General features: G+C 41.6%; 1 protein-coding gene across 1 annotated transcript in view; it reads right to left on the bottom strand.

The window, feature by feature from the left end:
• The window catches only part of nkain2 (sodium/potassium transporting ATPase interacting 2), an 84,675-nt gene extending 67,342 nt beyond the window's left edge, over nt 1-17,333 (bottom strand). The window contains exon 1 of the mRNA XM_058613924.1: nt 15,915-17,333. Within this exon, the coding sequence (XP_058469907.1) occupies nt 15,915-15,968 (54 nt within the window). The 5' untranslated portion in view covers nt 15,969-17,333. The remainder of the gene's footprint in view (nt 1-15,914) is intronic.
• Between the last annotated feature and the right edge of the window lie 1,992 nt (nt 17,334-19,325).

The following is a 19,325-nucleotide window of genomic DNA, read 5'->3' as shown; positions in this document are numbered from 1 at the left end:
TATTTCTTCTCTCTCACATCAACCAATATGATATTTAGTCCTTAAAACGTCGTCCTCACTGGTGCCTTCAGGGACCAGAAGAGGAGCATCTTGATGCTAAGGCGTACGGTATATATGCCCAGCAGTGCATGGATATGGAATGATGCATTGCGTGACAATGTGTGTTCATTTGTGTGAGGGAGCAGGTGCCCAAGTAATATATTTATAGATCAGAAATAAAAGCAGCTTTTGGAGACACGACAGGCAGCAGTGGAAATGTGACCCATCCACACATAAAAAGGCATCCGTCAAAAACACATTTTTGTGCCTTTATTTTTTTTTTTTTAAATGAACAGTATTTGTGATGGTCTTACACCAAAAATACGTTATGTAAATGTTTATTAACCATTATTAAACAACTAACCTAGCCTCCAATGTTTAAAATATTCCTACGAGCAGAAAGTCCAAGTTCTTGATCCATAACTCAGTCTTTAAGCTACGCTAACTTAACTTAACTTAACCATGCAGTAAAATAAAGTATTATCTTACAGTGGATGTGTGTTTGACAGAGCACAGTGGATCATGACCCATTTGTAGGTTAAAAGTGGATATGTATCCCTCATAAATGACGACAGTGATAACTATAGGAACTATAGGATTTTTTTTTTAAAGAAATGTTTTCAAAGTGAAATATGACATGACAAATTAAAGAAGCAACATGTTTCTTGTCTGAGGATATTTTTGTAAACACACAGACCCAGACATTTGCTGTGCCAGCAGACCGAAAGCGTTGGACACAAACAGTCTCCGCGTTTATATTTATTCTAAAGTCCCACTTGAGTCTTTTTTGGCCTAGTTATGAAAAGTTCAGTTCTACAGTAAAAGAAAAACAATATCTCTGGTCCAGATGTTGTGAGGCTGAGCAGCATTTCTAGCCACTCTGTATCAGAGACATGGATATCAAGGAAAAATGGAAACTGAAAGAAAAACGTCAAGCGTTGAATTGAGTGGAGCATTGTTTTTTCACGTAGATATAAAGACACAAGAAAACTCCCATATTTGCAAGTTTCCATTTAAGTGTCACATTCAATAGCTTTATAATGAGACAATTTTTAAAAGAAAATACACTGAAATGCACCTACTTGCTTCTGCTTCAGCCCCATAATTAAATTATAGGAGAGCTGTCCACTTCCCTGGCTGTCGCTGTTGTAAATATGACATTTGCAAATATAGTAAAGTGCTTCTGTTTTCCATCAGTGGCCAGAAGAATATTACATAAAATGTGATTGTTTATTTTTAAGCATAAGACTTTATAAAAACAAAAAATGAAACACAAGGAGTATAATGTTTTGGGCATTCACAGGTGATAAAAACCAAAAAAACTTTAACTACATAACATTTAAAGACAAATACTGTATGATTGTGTATGTAAAAGTGCATGTTAGCAACACGTCCGACTAAAAGAGACACACTTGTGCTTATTACTTAACACTGCACCCGAGAACAAAAAGGTCGGCCTCCCTGAATCACACTGAGAATTCTCAGGACATGAACGTTTACGAGAACGTGCCGTTTCTTCCTGTTCCGACGTTCATGGATGGACGGAGTCAAGGTTCAAAATGAGAACTTTGATCCTTGTGTGCATGGATCGATTCTCTGAACGTGTGGAACACTCCGGTATTGAACAATCGAGGGTAAATCTTTGGTAGGTAAAAATCAATGAAGGTCACGCACTCAATACTGGCCAGTAACTTTTTTTAGACAGTCACGCACGCTTTCGGGCTGTGATCCACTTCCTCTGACCGTGAGTCATACCGAAGCAAAGGTAACGCTCCACATCAAATGGAGGACCTTTGAGGGATTGTTATTAGAGACTTGTGTGAAGAAAAGGAACAGCTGAAGGCATCATTAGGGTACTTCATGTCGCCTGGCTAACATGTGTTGGATTTTAAAATTCTATGTAAGATAATTGTCTGAGACAAATCTAGTAAATGAGGTTCAGTTCTGACAGTTAACACCCTATGTCTGTCGTTTCAGTTAAATTATTTTTTTTAGAGAAAAGTAATTGAGGTACCAACTCTGGATCTTACTGGACATGATTCTGGCAGTTTGACTCGCTAGAGATCATTAAGTTACACACAGTGTTCCAACTTGCAGTGGAAGGACTGGGGAACGTGTGGGAATGAAAGAGGTTTATTCTCCCCAGTGACCCAACGACATCACTGTTGAAGCTGTTATTTTAAATGTAAAAACCAGGAAGAATCCAGACAAACATCATTATGGATGTTTACTGATATTAAACACCACCACCAACCAACTAACCAGTGTTGCTTTAGTGTATGAATCTGTAACCAGCAGCTTTATTCACAATATCGGTCAGATATTTTGATTAAATCTAATGATGCTACACTATCAGACCAACAGTGTGAGATTATTAAGGTCTGTACAAGAAGAGATGGTTGGAATATGGTCGGCAAGAGGCTCAGAGAGCCACATGCTTGTTTTGCCTACATTTCCAATGTTCATAGATTTTGAACCCATGCACAACTTTGTGAACATGGGCTACGCTGCCCCTTTGATGATATTCCGATCTTCTCTCTGCCGGCACCCACTCGTTATTTATTACTCATAACAGTCTTGTGAGGTTGCTCCGTCATTGAGCTGCTCTTCTGTGATGCCTCCTCCGCTGCGTGACTCTTCTGCCTCGCAGCTAAGCGAACAGATGAGTCCACAGATTTGTTCATTACTGTGCCAACCATGGTGTAACACCCCAAAATACTGCCACACGCTGCACTTTCAAACGCTTTGGTGTGAGGACTGCCTGCTACTGATGATTTAAGGTGGTTCTAAAGCCGTGTTTCCATCCTAGTACAGTGCGGTACCGCTTTGGAGCGGTACAGCTTGCATTTCGATTAATAACAGTACAGTAACAGTAACTTTTATTATTATTTGGCACTTGAATGGGTTTCTTATGTTCAAGTTGAAAGTTTCCCACTAAAGTTGGAAAGGATATTCAAATGTTTATATATAAACATGTATATAAGCCAACTGCAGCCACCACTGTCACAAATTCAACAACCACCACAACTGACTGGCTCTCTCCAGTCGTTTTTTTGCTTATTACTGATAAATTGCAGCGTTAAACCACCCATTCTTCCATTCATCCACACATCTTAGGTATATGTCCTTCATCGATCCATCCTCTCGTTATCATCCGCCCCGCCTCTGCTTCCCCAACTCATCTCACCCTCTCTCTCCGTTTATTTGTCCAAATTGTGATCCCTCCATCACAGTATCGATCCACATACAGACATTCATCTATTCTTTAAGGATACATCCATCCAACCATCCTTTCTTCCCTTCCTCCCTTGGCTCCTTATCCCAGTAGAAGGGCTTCTACACCAAGACTTAACACGCTCCACTACCTTTGCTGTCGCTGCAAGTGAGCGCACACACACACACACACACACACACACACACGCACACACACTCCCTACAGGATGCAGAAGCAAAGACACACAGACATCGTTTTCACAGCTCTTCACAGCTCCCTGAGCAACTGAAATGGCCCGGGAGAGACTGAGCTCAACAGCGAAAGAGAGAATATGAGAGAGCGAGCCGAAACACTGAGAGACGCAGAGAGAAATATTAAAAGGCAACAAGGACAGCGCTGATACAAAAAGAGAAATATACGGTGGAATAGCAAGAGAATGCAAAGAACAGAAAGTTGGTGAAAAGAAAAGAAAAAAACCCACAAAACTCAGGAGATATTGAGAAGTTTCTGGGCATATTCATGAAACGGTTGACGATACGATAACGTTTAGAAACTGTCTAAGATGTTTTATCAAGGGTAAGATTACTGTTGATGGCCTACATTGTTAGACAACCATTTATTTCTGTATAAAATAAAATTCACCATTCCCAACTGACAATCCTGTGGACTTATTATTCTTGCTTTTCTTTTCTGCAAATGTTTGGGTCTACATGTTCACAGTCATTTCTTCACTCAAGGAAACATCTGTGCCATTCTAGCTGCAATCAGCTGACACCAGTCATATCTCCGTCCCACAATTATGTGTAATGAGGTCTTGCTTTGCCGTCGCTCGCCATTATAATTCAAGCACTGCTTTGATGTAATAAGATCAAAATGCCGGTGCTGGTGGAATATCAGGATTCACAGCAACAACAACAGCAACAGGATATGAGTTCTCAGAGAACAATGGAGGAGTGTTTCACCTTGAGGGATAAATAACAATGCAGGAGCAGTGAGCAACACAAAGTCAGCGTCACAGCGGTTTCAAGCGTATTGAAAGGAAAGAAGGTGGCTGTCTATATGTCCGTCTGTCTACCTTTTATGTCACAGAGGCACTTTGCCACTTTACAGTTCTAGCATGGCTCGGCACGGCTCAACTCTACTCTACTCACACTGAAAGTAACCGTAATCTCCAACATTTAGCAAGAAGTCGCATCGCGTTATGACGCCATGCAGTGTTAGAACTGTATAACGGAATAGTGCCCTAAGTGTGTGTAAATATTGAGACAGCAGCAATTGACCAAACCCCCTCTCAGCTCATTCATCAGCAGTGGTCACACACAAGGTCGACTTCCAGTGCTGCTGATACGCATTTCAGCGGCTCAGCGTGAAACCGCACTCTGCCGTGTGACCTTTGCCTCGTGTCATCGCCGCACTTTTCCTCTCGCCCGCCGCTGCAGAGTGTCGATACGAAGCCGGCGGCAATTTTCAAAGATGGGGTCAGGACTTGGGGAATATGATGCAGGGAGATTGAAATAGGCCACCAGATTGCTCTGAGGAAACACGCCTGTTAGAATGTGACAGGCTTCAGCGGCTTAGCCGGTGTCCACCACAGCTGCAGTTTAAGATGAAAGGTTCTGAGGATGCTGGGGATGTAGTTAAGTCTTACTTTTGGAAATTAAGAGCCAGAGTACATAAACACTGTGTCGCGACATGAATTAAAGATGCCTTTGAAAGATTCATAACATAGTTAATTTGGTTGTTTTTTTACCCCCTCATACTCCACAACAACGCGCACACTGATGTATTAGCCTCCATATCTCTTGCGTCACGGATAATTCAACTAAAAATAAACCTGCAACTGCACCGCAGAATCATGGGAGACGGTGGACACTAATGAAGCGTGATTTAGGAAGTGGTATTGTGGGCAAGTCCCATTTGTTTTCTCCACAGACAATAAGAGGTGATTCACAGTTTACGCTAATGAAGCTCTCCCACTTCATCAGCACCACAGACGAGAAGAACATCTGGTTCTTTGATAAAAAAGGTGAGTGCGTGTGCAAAGATAATGTGAGTTACTGACCCCTGGGGTGGAGGCTCCTTCTGATCATTAAGCAAATCTCTTCTTAAACTTTTTATGTCGTTATTATTAGGGAGAAACAATGGGATATGTCATTAGAAATAGGTCACCGGTGGAGGGCACTAAATAAAAGCCAGTCTATAATGACCACATTGAAAAGGTTTGGCTGTTCTCTGGTAAATGTCTCTTCTGCAGCTGGTGCCTGTAACCAGCCAGAGACTGTTTGTGATGAGAAAACACATCACACTGTTACATCACTGCACAACCAGAGTGGAGAACACAGAGCGTTTTTGTTTTCGCCTTCTCAGGCGAAGAGGAGCGTCTTTAAGTTGTAACTAGTTTAGCCTGTAATTACTGGCAAAAGATGAGGGGAAATAAAAGTCTTAAAGATAGTCTTAAATAACTGCTACTACTTCCTCCTTAACAAACATGACAGTCATTAAAGTGATGACCACCTGAGAGAGTTCTCTCATGAACAGACTTCAGCAACTGTGAGAACTAATGAAGTGCTCCATTCACACTGTTGTGATAACAGCACTGGCTGTTATACAACATTGTGCGCTACATGCCAGTGTCGGGTCACATACAGTCACAACTGTGCTCGGTACAGTGGATGCGATTTTAAAGTGTGTCATTGTCACTGAGACTAGAGAGCAAATAATCCGACTGTGTAAGGGCTCAGTTTAAAGCCTCCACTGAGCAGTGGAGGAATACAGATTGAGTCAGCTTTTCCAACCTGAATGAAAAGATTTCAGTTTGTACAGAATCCACATTTCCACAGTTCCACGACGACAGTGTGAGCTGATACGGTATCGAGGCTTTGCTCCCTTTCTGCGAGCGTCTGGATGCTTTTACAGGACATGCCACAATCTCAACAGAGGGAGAAAAATGTGTGGGTTTTTTGTTTTTTTTCAATAAAAAAAAAAAAAATCATAGTGGGTGGAAAATTGGACTTTATGAGAAAACTTTGTAAAGGAAAAACAAAAGCACAACAGTAGTGTTAACAGTGAACCTTTGACCTTCTTCCCTGCATCTATGGTCATCTGAGGTTGTGTCACAAGAACAGGGTGCAGCTTCTTAGAAACACTTTGATAGGACCTCGACTTCTGCTCTCTACCCTTTGGTGTTCCAGTGATTTTTTTTTGCTCAACAACACAGCAACGCCGTGGCAAAGTGGAGCCTCCAAGAGCCACGAGCAAGGATGAAGACTCATGGTGTGACAAAATATTCTATCCTTTTAGTCTGGATGTAAAGTAACCCAAGCTGGCGCCCTGATATCAAAGCTGTCTGAAGTTTGAGAAAGTGAGAATATCTTAAAATTGAAAGAACTTAGGCATTCATATTAAAAAAATATGAATCAAACCACCTACATACATTCAAAATTGACTCCACGTACTGTAGTAGATATGGATAAAAAAACATATTGAATAACAGATGCTAATGGAACACAGGCAAAGATGTGGGGACGATCTACATCTCTAAGCAGCACGAGTGACTAATTGGCTTAAATATGATACCAGGAGCGAAGAGAAGGCTCTCAATTACCTGAAGAACCACACACTTCCGTTACTCTATCTGAGCCATCAGAGGTCAATTTGTGAAGGGTCGTATGGGAGAGGAGCTCTGTCACTTCCAGATGTTTCGTGACGCACCTTTTCATCAGCAACCAACATGGCTGCGAGGCTCTGACAGCCTTCTGCTCAGGCCATGGATGCGTTCCAAGAAAAGAAAAAAAGCGTTCCTTGCTGCACATTTTCCTTTTCAGAATTTGGTCTTTTTCCAAATCTTAAAGTACTGACTGAATCTAAAGAGTCCAGCCTGTAAAGGAGGCTATAAGCGGTTTGCTGGCAACTTTGTGAAGGATTTTTTGTTTCCTTCAGCACACACGGCATCACATTTGCAACCAAGTACCACAGACAAGATTGTCAATGTACAGAATTATTTGCTCACTATCACATTCACAGACTTGTTTTCTTTCAATGTGCAATGCTTCATTTTGACAACCAATTAAGTGTTTGTGGAGCAAATAAATCAGGTGAAACTTTTGGATTTCTTCTGATTAGTTGAAGTTTTTAGCGCCAACCAGTCTGTTCATGCACTTGTGTATTGCTGTCAACAGCAGTGAGGCTGTATTTGTCCTGCTCCTTACACTTAAAAAAAAAAAAAAGGTTTACAATAGGTTATGAGAGGATAAGAATTTTATGATAGTTTGAAAAGAGTAGGAGCAAAACGACAAAAATCAATACTGATCAAGGAAGAAGTATTTTCCTCATGTTGTTTGTGTCCTGAAGTAGAGGAAGAAGAAATGAAAAATACATGTTCGCCTGAACTTGGATGATCCATTTGTCGAACATGTATCACAGCAGCACAGCTAGGTGCCCTGAAATGAACTCAACATCTGCCGTCTGTCAATTGCAATTGTTTTGAGAGTTTGGTTACTGCAGATACATTTTTGTGCAGCAAACATCTCATCTCAGGCAAATCTCCTGTTTTCTTGGAACTTGGAACACCCAGTATTTATTGTGTAATTTGTGTTTTTAACTTAGGAAGACACACACAAATGTTGCAATGAAAGCATGTGCCACATATTTTTTGTTGGGTTATTGTTAGGGTTGCATTCGAAAAGCAATATATATGATCTACCATTATTTCCCAAGATAAGGAGAATGTTATTAGCCGACTTTATCATTATGGCATATGTAATAAGTGCCAGAGTGTGTTCAGCAATAATAAAAAAAGGCAACTCTAGCCAAGCTAACATGTTTGCAACACTTGTTGTGAGGGTCTAAGGACAGAGGGTGTCACTTGCTGTACAGACTGTAAAGCCCTTCCAGGCAAACTGTGTTTGTGATGTCAGGCTGTATAATTAAAAGTGACTTGACTCACTGATTATTCCTCATCTTCTCATCATCTATAAAACTGCAGTTTGATTCTAGTTTGTTTGCATGCGTCCAAGCCATCTATGGATGATCGGCTGTAAAAGATGCTGACTTTGTCGAGGAAGTGTGGCTTCAGCCTCTTCTCACACGTCATTGCAGCCGTCTTGAAGCTTTTTGTTACAGGCTTTTGGTTTAAAATAATATCCATTAAGAACAACTTAAATGTCAGTTGGAAGGGGAGTTAGCTGAAATAGCAGCAGTCTAATGTTGCCTTCAAATGCCACCCAGGAGCTTGCGGTTACAATGCGGGAAATCACTGCGGTTCCAAGTGGTTTTCAAGTGGTTAATCACGTGAAAACTGCTGCTTAAGGCAACAGCAACATGGAGTCTAATACTAATCATAAGCAAGCCAGGATTGATGCAACACATACAAGAATATGCAAACTGTTGAGAAAATGAACATTATCCTCAGACATATTATAGCATTTTGCAGGAAAAACAGTAAATAAAATACTTAAATGGTCTATCTCCTCTCTGAAAGTACATCACAGTTAGAGGCTTAGTTGTTGATATGGGCTCTTCACACAAACACACTAGCATAAATTGCAGCTGCCATTTCCAAAATAATAATCTTTATTTACAGTATAGAGCACTTTTCTTAAATGTTACAGACCGTGTTTTGTTTACTGCTATGCAAAATAAAGGATGCATCGTTTAAAATGAAATGTTAAGTGACGCACCAAAAGATTCCCACCCCTACTCCCAATGCATGCACTGATCTACAAGGTCTGAGGTCTGGTGTCAGACTTATACAGCATAATGGAACTATCTCGACAGGACCTGTAGGTGAAAGCTTGTTTTGTGCTCCGACTCCACTGAGCACACTGAATGACTTGCCAGACAAGTCAGTGGCCAAAGTGTGATGGCTGCATTCCTCTGAGCACAGACTGAAAGGAACTGGAGGTGGTGACCAGTGAAGAATTGAAAAGGAGCAGAAAGACATACAGTGAGAAATAAAAGAAAAAAGAAAATACATACAGAACAGGAGGTGGGAACACCGACAAATTAGAGACTTCAAAAAAGAAAGAAAGACCAACACAAAACCTATAGGCTCGGGGCTGAACCAGTGCAAGCCTGTTGTTGAAAGTGACAGTTTTTATAAAAGGAGAGCAAAGTCGTTTTATCGCAGAGTTGCACGGACGAGGAAGGAGGTGTGAAGATGTTTGCTGCCAGAGTGCAGGAGCTGCTTTTGCTTTCAAATGAAAATACTCTGATATTTTTGCTTAAAAAACACATAAAAAAAAAAACCAAGAGCATGAGATGGAAGCTTATAGAAAAAATATAATTGGCTGAATATTGCAAATAAAGTGTTATGGTAGTCAAACGAGTCAAATTGGACAATGGACAATTTATGCCAATTTCTAAAATGATTCAACGTTAATTATATAAAGCTGCAGTGTGTAATTCCATTTTTGTTGATATTATTCTGGCTTTGTTTGGTCTGTGTGAACAAAAATGATTTGTGTTGCATCCTTGATGGGCTTAATCTGCAACGGTTTGTATTTCTATTTAAAATTGACCAGTAAATGTAATGCATTTCAATGTAAAGTTGTGGGAATGTATGTTAATGCGGGAAAAAATGGCGCTCCGTGGTTCTATTCCCCACCTTCGAAAACATCTTTTTGATCAAAATTGACTTAACCGTCACTGATTTGCAATCAGGCACCACATGACACACATGCAGAGCTATCGTTTCTGCATTCGTGTCACCTCTTCCATGCAGTAAATTATTCATTATGTCCCTCAGTGGTGGAAATGTCACAGGAATGTACCGCCATCGACGGACAAACATGACGTCTCTTATAGCCTTCAGCCACTCAGCCTGTTTGGTCAACCTTGTTCCAAGTTCACTTCAGCTGTCACAACACAATCTGTGGAAGAACTATTGCTTCTGAAAGTGTTTTGGGAAAATCACAGGGTCCATACTACTCTTTGAGTGTTTCATCTATTTAAAGATTAATGATCTCTTATTGATTCCATTGGATTTTTAATTATCTTACTGTGATTGTTCGCCACATCGAATTACAAAGCGGCAATTTCGCTCCACTTCATTTAATTAACTTACAAACCGACAACATGATTAACATCGCATCAACATTTACGCCCACCAACCGTCTACACGGGCTCCTGTGAAACCAGCCAATTGAGCGAGGCCATCAGTTGCCACCCTGTTATCTATCACGCCATTGGATTTAGTCATTGTGACAGGAGGTGGTGGGTGTGTGGACTGACTGATATAGCAGCAACGACCGCAACCATCACCACGGTGAGTCACCGGTGACATATTTGGTACCTCTCTGTGTGTGTGAAAATAAAGGTTTTGGTCAAAACAACATCTCATTTGATCTCTTCGTACTTTATCTTGCTCCATTTTCTGCTCACCACAACATGACGCACTTGAGTGCCTGTTTTATCATGCTGCCATTTAAAAACTAGTTCATGTGAACAATGTGACCAATACCTCCCTTGTATCGTGTGCCTACTGCACTGTGGGGGCAGTGTTGTGATCTGAGGCTGGTTCAGTTGATCGCGCAAGATTGGGTGCCCAAACAAATGACTACATGAATATATAGAATGATCAGGTTTTGGATTTGCCACTACAGAGTCCAGACCCAAACCCCACTTATGGCATATTTTTACATTACATTACATGTCATTTAGCAGACGCTTTTATCCAAAGCGACTTACAAGGGAATTGAGTACAATCATCCAGGGGTGGAGCTGAACTTGCGACCATGAAGTCTTTGGCACACAGGGTACCGGTCTTAACCACTGAGCCACTCCACCCCCCTCACTGAGCCACTCCACCCATATTTCCACCAGCTCTACTTGTCTAGCCTCGCCACGGCACGGCACGGTTTAAGTAGCGTTTCCACTAGCATAGTACCTGGTACCAGGTACTATTTTTAGTACCTGCGCCAGCGAGTAGGTACTATGCGATGATTGGTCAGACTGTTGGCCACTGACTGGCCAGAGCGCCGTCACAGGAAGAGACGTTTGACACAAATCAAGCCCAACACTGCTAAACTGTAGATCGGTTAAAACTTAACAATCCTAAAGACATGGGTTAATCTCCAACAATTACCAGGAGTCTGGTGTAAAGTCACGAGTCACTCGTTGAGTGTGTCGCATATAAAACGAAGTCACCACAGTTTCACGCAGCCGTGCAGCGATGACTCCGCCCGGTGGAAGTACGCCATTATAATCTTCAGATCTTCAGGATGTGCTGGAGAAGACTTCATACGGAACAAAAGTTTCAGTGTGTGACGTTTTTGCTGGGCAGTGTATATTTTTACTTTAACTATGTGGGACTATTTCTTGCACAGGGACTTCCTGACATTTCCTCACTGTGATAGGGAGACTGGTGTCATTGTCAATGATATTCTAGCACATGCCCTTAAACTACATGTGTTCGCGTGTGAGCTTTTGAGGTGCAGATTTTGTTACATTCAGACAAGTGCCAGCTTAGCTCTTTTCACCGGTTTCTAATGCTCAAATATGATATTGTCTAACACTTATTCTCATCTGACAACATATCGTTGCCGATACAGACATTTAAGGCTCCTCATAAAAATATAACACATGGTCTACAAAGCATTTGGGACATGTACAAATCCCATTTATCTAGTTAAACGCTTTTTTAAAAAGCAATGCTGTGCCAGTACCATTTTTCAAAGGGGCATAAACTGATCTAGAAGCATCTCCCATTCTCTTGAAGTAAACTTGCACTATGACTATCTAGATGGATACAAATGAATTTGTCATTTAAATAATGAGGTCATTGGCTGGAAAAAGGGACACTGCATGAGACTGAAACCCGCAAAGACACTTGCATCACACCTGACACTGCTTTGTGCCAGGTCTAAGAGAGAGAGAGTCTAATCAAATCATCCTAAACTCAGTCAATTCATAACCCTTTTACATCACCCGTTTCTAAGAAATGGCAAAATGAGAGAAATTACATTTGCTATTAGTCCGTTTTCATAAAAGTCTGATGACATTTCAGTGATTACTTCATGAATTGAGAAATTAGCAAGATTAATGGGTGATGGAGATGGTGCCTATTTTTGCAGCCAGCTTTCAGGTGTGTCTGAAGATGTCTCCAGACAATGGATGTGGGAGAAAAAAAAAGCTCAGGGTCCAAGTCTCTAATTAATGACACCAATATCTAATGTTAGAGAGCAGAAAGAAAAGTCTTTAAAATTGACTGGTGACCTAATAAAGTGAACTAATCAGCCGAGTACACGAGACTTAACTACATTTGCTCTCATTTGCGATACAACCTGGTTTAATTTCCACCCATCCATCCATTACTACCACTTTATCTTCCACATGAGGGTCACGGGGGGGTGCTGTGCCAATCTCAGCTGACATATGGCGATAGACGGAGTACAACCTGGACAGTTCGCCAGTCCATCACGGGGCCACATAGAGACAAACAGTTATTCACTGTCACACTCACACCTACGGTCAATTTAGAGCGTCCAATTTACTTAAACCCCGAAATCTGCATGTCTTTGGACAGTGGGAGGAAACCGGAGAACCTAGTTTAACTTCACATGGTCGAAATAACTGCACTTGGCACATGATGACGTCAGCGGTGATGTAGATGTTAAACCTGGATCACTGATCTCAGCTCAGCTATAGTGACATCAGATATCTAAGCAATTAACCAAGCTAATGAAGCAGGGGGGAAAACAGCTGTTAGGAGTTACATTAGATATCAGTTCCACTACATAAGGCCCACCGACCCGCTTTTGTTTTCCACTCTGCAAGGTCATCTATTTGGTGGAAGTTCACAAAGTGAAAACATTTACCACCAGCTGGGGTCATAAGCAGAGAGCAAGGTTTGTGGGGGTTTCTTTTACGCTGTGGTTTGAGTTCAACAAAGATGTTTGGGTGTGGTTTTTTGACAGAAGCCGTGTTAAACAGTGTGCTTGTGGCTGTGTTTCCGTGGAGGATTTGTTCATGTTGTGAGGACATCATCAGGAGGCTAGTGTCTCATGCTTTCAGCTACAACAGAGCTAACTGTGCATGGCCAAACTGTAAAATACAGTAATGTTAGACCTCCAGCTCAGCTAGCAGTGGTATCCACTGGCTTAGCTATTACAGCAGTTAGCAGAGCAAAACATGTTGTTGACTATGGCACAGCATTAGTTCCACCACATTAGACACAATGACTATCACTATGACAGCATCTTATTCACTGGCTGGCACACACACACACACACACGCCAGCTTCCATTTCACTTATGGAAACACCCAGCACCCACATTTACAGCACAGCGGTATGTTTCATGCCCTTACAGCGCATGTGAAACCTCATGGGCATTCAACTGTAGAGACACATTGACTTAAACAGCCATTATTCCTGAATTGAATGAAAACATGCACAGTTCCACTTCACAGGAGAAGAGGCCTGCTACAACCACACACTTACACAGAAAGGGTCATTCAGCGTGAACTTGGAGATTTTCACAAAGCCTTTGTACTCGGTGGAAACACACACTCGCGCGGGTGGGGGGTAACAGGTCAGCGACAGTGCCCTTTTCAACATGACAATAGGTCTTAAGTTCCCACTTACATACAGTACATGACTCCATGAGCTACAGCATGGGCACTCTCATGTTAATGAGGCCGTGCACATGTAACATACAATGTCCCGTTCTACACGGAATGCATGCTCAGTGTCTTGACACCCAATAATCCCGTTACACGGCAACTACAGAAAATCCTGCCTGGACCGGAGCCTGTCCCACGCGAGAGGATTTTTCAAATCTGACTTGATTTTAAAAAACGTGGGCGACCAAAGAAAATGGATTTTGTAACCAATATCCAATGTTTAAATCCCATGACAGTACAGACTAGATGATCCCGTCAACATGCAGGACCACACACTTGGCATCTAATGAAATGATTTCAGGGAGGGATCTCACAGAAACGCGCGTGACTTCAGAATGTAGACAGACGTGGAGGTGGACTGTCTCTGTTTGGTTGTGATACGTCTTGCAGGACACATGAAACAAAAGCAGTCATACTGTTGCCATAAATCCACAAGCGTGTCCTCTTTCTCTGCCCGCCCCAAATTGGCTCTCATTGGTCCTGCTAACGCCCCAGTTGCTGTTCACTTACACTTTTTTATCGGTGATGCATGCATCCAATTAAAATCTCGTCTGTTAACCCCTCAAACTACAGGATTATTTGGCCAGATAATCTGTTCAAATCAGCCTAAAATCAGGAGCACCCACGATTGACGGAAGGAAAATCTCGCCAATTATCCTCAAGTGTGGAGTGGGCTTTACTGCAGCTACTGGCTTTGGGTGAGTTTCAGTAGTAATACACTTTTTACAGCACAAGTAAAGCATCAAATGTCTTCAAAAGGGTCCCTGACATTGTTATTTATTAAAATGTTAGAATAAATGACTGTGTAATGAAACATGTTGCTGGTGGTGACAGCTACATGCTGCACTTTTTTTTTTTTGCAGGCCCAGGCTACATTTTTATCAGTGCACTCTCATATTTTTTCATTTATCTTATTTACAGCTGCAGCACACAAGTACTGACAGCAACACCAAAAAAAATGCCATGTGATAAATTCACATCCCGGATATCTGCCCAGCACCACATGAGAGACAGAGGCAAAGTTGGCAATTAACATACAAGAACATAGCATCTGAAAAGCCTTTTTTTTTCCCCTTTTCAAGATGTTGAAGAAGAAAAACAAAGCATAGAGGAGCACTGTTTGCCACTTGCCCTAACCAAAAAAAAAGAACTAGTACTGCTTTGAATATCTGCCTCTCTGTGATGGATTTCTTTCTGTATGACTGGTGAAGACTGAAGAAAAATGGAACAGATGAAGATTAATCTGCTCATAAATCCCACTGTACTACCGCTGTCCTTGGAATGTACTGACCTGACAGACGATCACCTGCATTTGGTCATTTTTCTTGTGGGAAACAACAATCAGACCCACCAACGAGAGAGATTTCCCTCTTACTAAGAACCTCCTCTAATGAGATCATTTGTGTTTCTTCTCACGCATGCACACACACTCACACACACCTAAAGAACCATCTCTCCCTCCTTCTCGTCTTCATTGGCACCGGTTTACATTGACACAGATGGGGAAGAGCAGAAGACACAAAGAGAGACATGTCGAGAGAGAGAACAGCAGTTCATAGCCTTCATTTCTGTCCCTCCTGTTCCCTTTATCTTTACATTTTTATCCATAAATCACATGCACCTGCTCCCTAAACCCATCTGCCATCCATCCACCCATACCTCCCTTTTCTCCGGTGTGTCCATTCATCACTCTCTGCCTCGTCCATCTATCTGTCCTAAAGCTCCCACCAATAGCTATTCATCCGTTCAGCCCACCCATTTGTCAATCTGTCCCTAAACGCAGCTCCTACCTTGTATAACGACCTTTTACACACCTATTAACTTCTGGAATCTGACCTTTCAGTCATCCATTTTCCTTCCACCCACCTGTGTCCCTCCTTCTTGTCAAGTCAAATTTGCCACTTCCTGATCATTACTCTATTTTTAGGAGATATAGATATATATATATATATATAGATGAAAAAGAATATTTCTCCTGATCAATTTCTCTCACACAGCCACCTTCTTTCACTGGAAAATCAATAGCAATCTTGCCACTTACCAGCTGCATGCCACAGATGAAGGCCAAGGTACACCTGCCGCTACAGCACCCCATGGTGTCCCCCTCCTTCTCTGCCCACGTGGTGAAGAAGAAACTCTGAGTAACTCCTAAATCTCCAGCTGTACCTGCACAATCCAAACCCCCCAGAGGGCCGTCTGGCTGGCTGGCAGCCCAGGTAGAGGTGCACAACAGAGCAGTGCCCCTGTAGTCTGCTAGAGCTCAGAGGAATGAAAGGCTATTGCTTCATTCAAATGGAGCAGCTGCTGACAGGTTAACAGCCCCACAATGTGGTCCCGAGGATTTCCGACACACGTGGGGGTCAGGGATCAGAGATGGAAGGTGGATAATTCAAGTGCGCCGATTGTTCTCTGGTGCGTCCGTGTTGGCAAAGCCTTCACAAGCCTCAGCAACTGGAGGCAGTGAAGAAGCTGGATTATTCAGGTGGTGTGGTGCATTTCCAAGTGAATGGTCCAATCACCAAATTCAGATTTCTGAGAATGTGGGTGTGAAGTAGAACAATGTTGGCTCAAGAAAGGACTCCTGCCTTCATCCAGCAAATGTTAAACTGATGTCCACAAAGGCTCCACTTGTCCAGTCATCACCTAGTGGACTACAAAGTCCGGTCCACAATCCCCTTAATGAGCAGCAGCATCCTTGTCATGGTCTTGTGTTGAAGCCAATTCCAGGGAGAGAAGGAAAAAAAAAGGCAGCAGGGAGATGATGGTGAGATGAGAATAAACAGATTAAATTCTGTCTCTCGTTCTCTAATCCGACTGAGCTCCACTTGGATTCCTCCGACTGAAACAAACTGGTGTGTTTCAGGGTGGAGGAGACAAGTGAAAGTGGTCCCTGCCACCTCTCACAGATCAGCTCATCATCTGTTCACTCACACCAGCGATTCATGTCCAAACCTGCGGCTGAAAATACAGTTTGTTTATCCGCCGAGTCAAATTGTTGCCAGGATGTTTGGAGATGTCAGCAGCCGCAAAAGAAAGCCCTGATCCCGGTGCCTGTGTTGCCTGGTCAAGACCTTCGCCTCCTCCTCATGCTCCTCTGGTTCATCCCTTCAACTGCTTCACAACACAGCCGCCTTGTTGTTTGTCATCCGCGTCGTTGATCGGTTCATTCACAGCCTCTTCATCCGGTTCAACATCTCTACACTGTTAACCAAATAGACAGAAAAAAAAAGCATGTCCACGTCTCAGGCACAGGGGTGGACAGAGTGAAGTGTAATGTCCACATAAGTCTCCACGTGTCACCGACAAAAACAGCGATGTGAGCGAAATACAGGCTAAGTTTGGCGAGTGGTCTCCGGGGTTTGTCTTCAAGGAGTGAGGAGGAGAGACAATGGGAACCGAGACGGACCAACGGACCGAGAGAGAGGGAGAGAGAGTCAGCCTGGAGGAGCGTCTCTCGCCTGCCATCTGTCAAGTCAAACACCGAGCAAGCACGAGGCTTCTCCGGTTCAGATTTTCAAAATAAAACCGTCGAGCTGCTTTGTACCTATTTTTGTACCTATGTATAACACGTATACATACATATACACACCCACACACACACACACACATATATATACATATATACATACATATATACACACATATATACATACATACATATACACACATATATACATACATACATACACACACACATATATATATACATATATTCATACATATACATATATATATATATATATACACATATACACATACACATATATATATATATATACATACATATACACATACACATATATATATATACATATACACATACACATATATACATATACACATACACATATATATATATATATATATATATATATACATACATATACACATACACATATATACATATACACATATATATATATATATTATTATCTTGATAAATCTGGAGAAAACACACACCTTAATGACTGAGAAATAAATAAGTTTTCACTAAAAAAGTATTTTTTAGTATGTACATATTTTAGAAAAATGTAACAAAAATACAAACACAAACCTAACTCATTCATCTTGTACTGCTTTATCCTCCACAACTATAGGATTAAAGGCAAGTAGTAAGTATTCAAGCAAACATCCAAATTTAGAATTGTTGTGTGGAACTTAATATAAACAAAACATTTTTACATTCAAATCATTGTCAAATGAGCTCAAACATTGCTAATTAAGCCTATCAGCGCTTTGCAAATCCCTCTCTGTGTTTCTCATGTGTATAGATCCTTAATGTCATCATGCAACATTCCCACACTGGACACAGGTAGTGATTTGTTTCATGTCAAGTCAGACAACAAACAGCAACACGAAAATGTTTCAGGAGTGAATTCTACTTCTCATAAAGCTGGTTCATCAGCATTCTTAACTGGATAAATGCTTCTTATCCACGCTTGCCCCTCACCGTATACACACAAACGTTCCCTCAGTTTTCAGAGACCAAATAAATGCAGAATATTAACACCACCACCAACAAAAATCAGCAAACATTATACACTGCAGCTTCATTGAAACAGTGCATTGTTTGGTTCACAAAAAGGCAGCGTCACAAAGCAAAGAGCTGAAGAGAAAAGTAAAAACAACTTACATTAATTGTGATAGACACTAGGTTGGGAGACGGCTGGATTTGTCTTGCACATGCTGACAATAAGATGTGGTGAGGAGTGAATGGTCAGTGGAGCCTTTCCACTGTGAGCTGAGGGGTTAATGAGGAACAGGTGTGGCTAATCAGGGAGTGGCCTGAACACAGGTGACGGTGATTAACAAAGGGGAAGTTAAACCAACTGACATGAGACAAAACAGGAATATGAACGCAAACACACAATGTGAAACAGAAACGATCAATGTGAAAATGAAATGAAATCAGAATAAACACTAAAGGTCATTCAGACGCTTAAGACCAACATTTGTGTTATTCACAACTTTTCCAGACTTCTAACACAATTTAAATTCCCTCGTTTGTTGCAAAAAAAACAAAACTGTTGCGAGTGGTATTGGTAGTTATATTTTGAGGCATATGTATAGCACATGGTGATGGCCACCAATTAATTGAAACATTACAAATTAGAAATTAAAATTAATGCAATGCAAATGCAAGACACTTGGGGACAGAAACATTCAAACAACAGTCAGTATAAATAAAAGCAAAACATTTTTTTTTATTGTTTTCACTCATGGCTACTACTTAGATAATGACAGACAGAGGAATGTCGAGTGCTTTTATTTTGAAGGCACAGCGCCCTGTCATATATCCTTGGTGCAGCTGCCTCAGGCTGACTTGATGATGCTGATGTTCCGCTCAGCAGGAGAGCGAGGGGCTCTATTCACTCTCTCACTGAAACACACACACACACACACACACACACAGGGAGGTGCAGCTTTGGTCGGTGAGCAGCTGCTCAAGAAC

The sequence above is a fragment of the Solea solea genome, chromosome 17 (genome assembly GCF_958295425.1).
Source record: "Solea solea chromosome 17, fSolSol10.1, whole genome shotgun sequence".
NCBI classification, from domain to species: domain Eukaryota; kingdom Metazoa; phylum Chordata; class Actinopteri; order Pleuronectiformes; family Soleidae; genus Solea; species Solea solea.
Note: the sequence above shows the minus strand (reverse complement) of the source record. Positions and strands in the feature narration are given on the sequence as shown.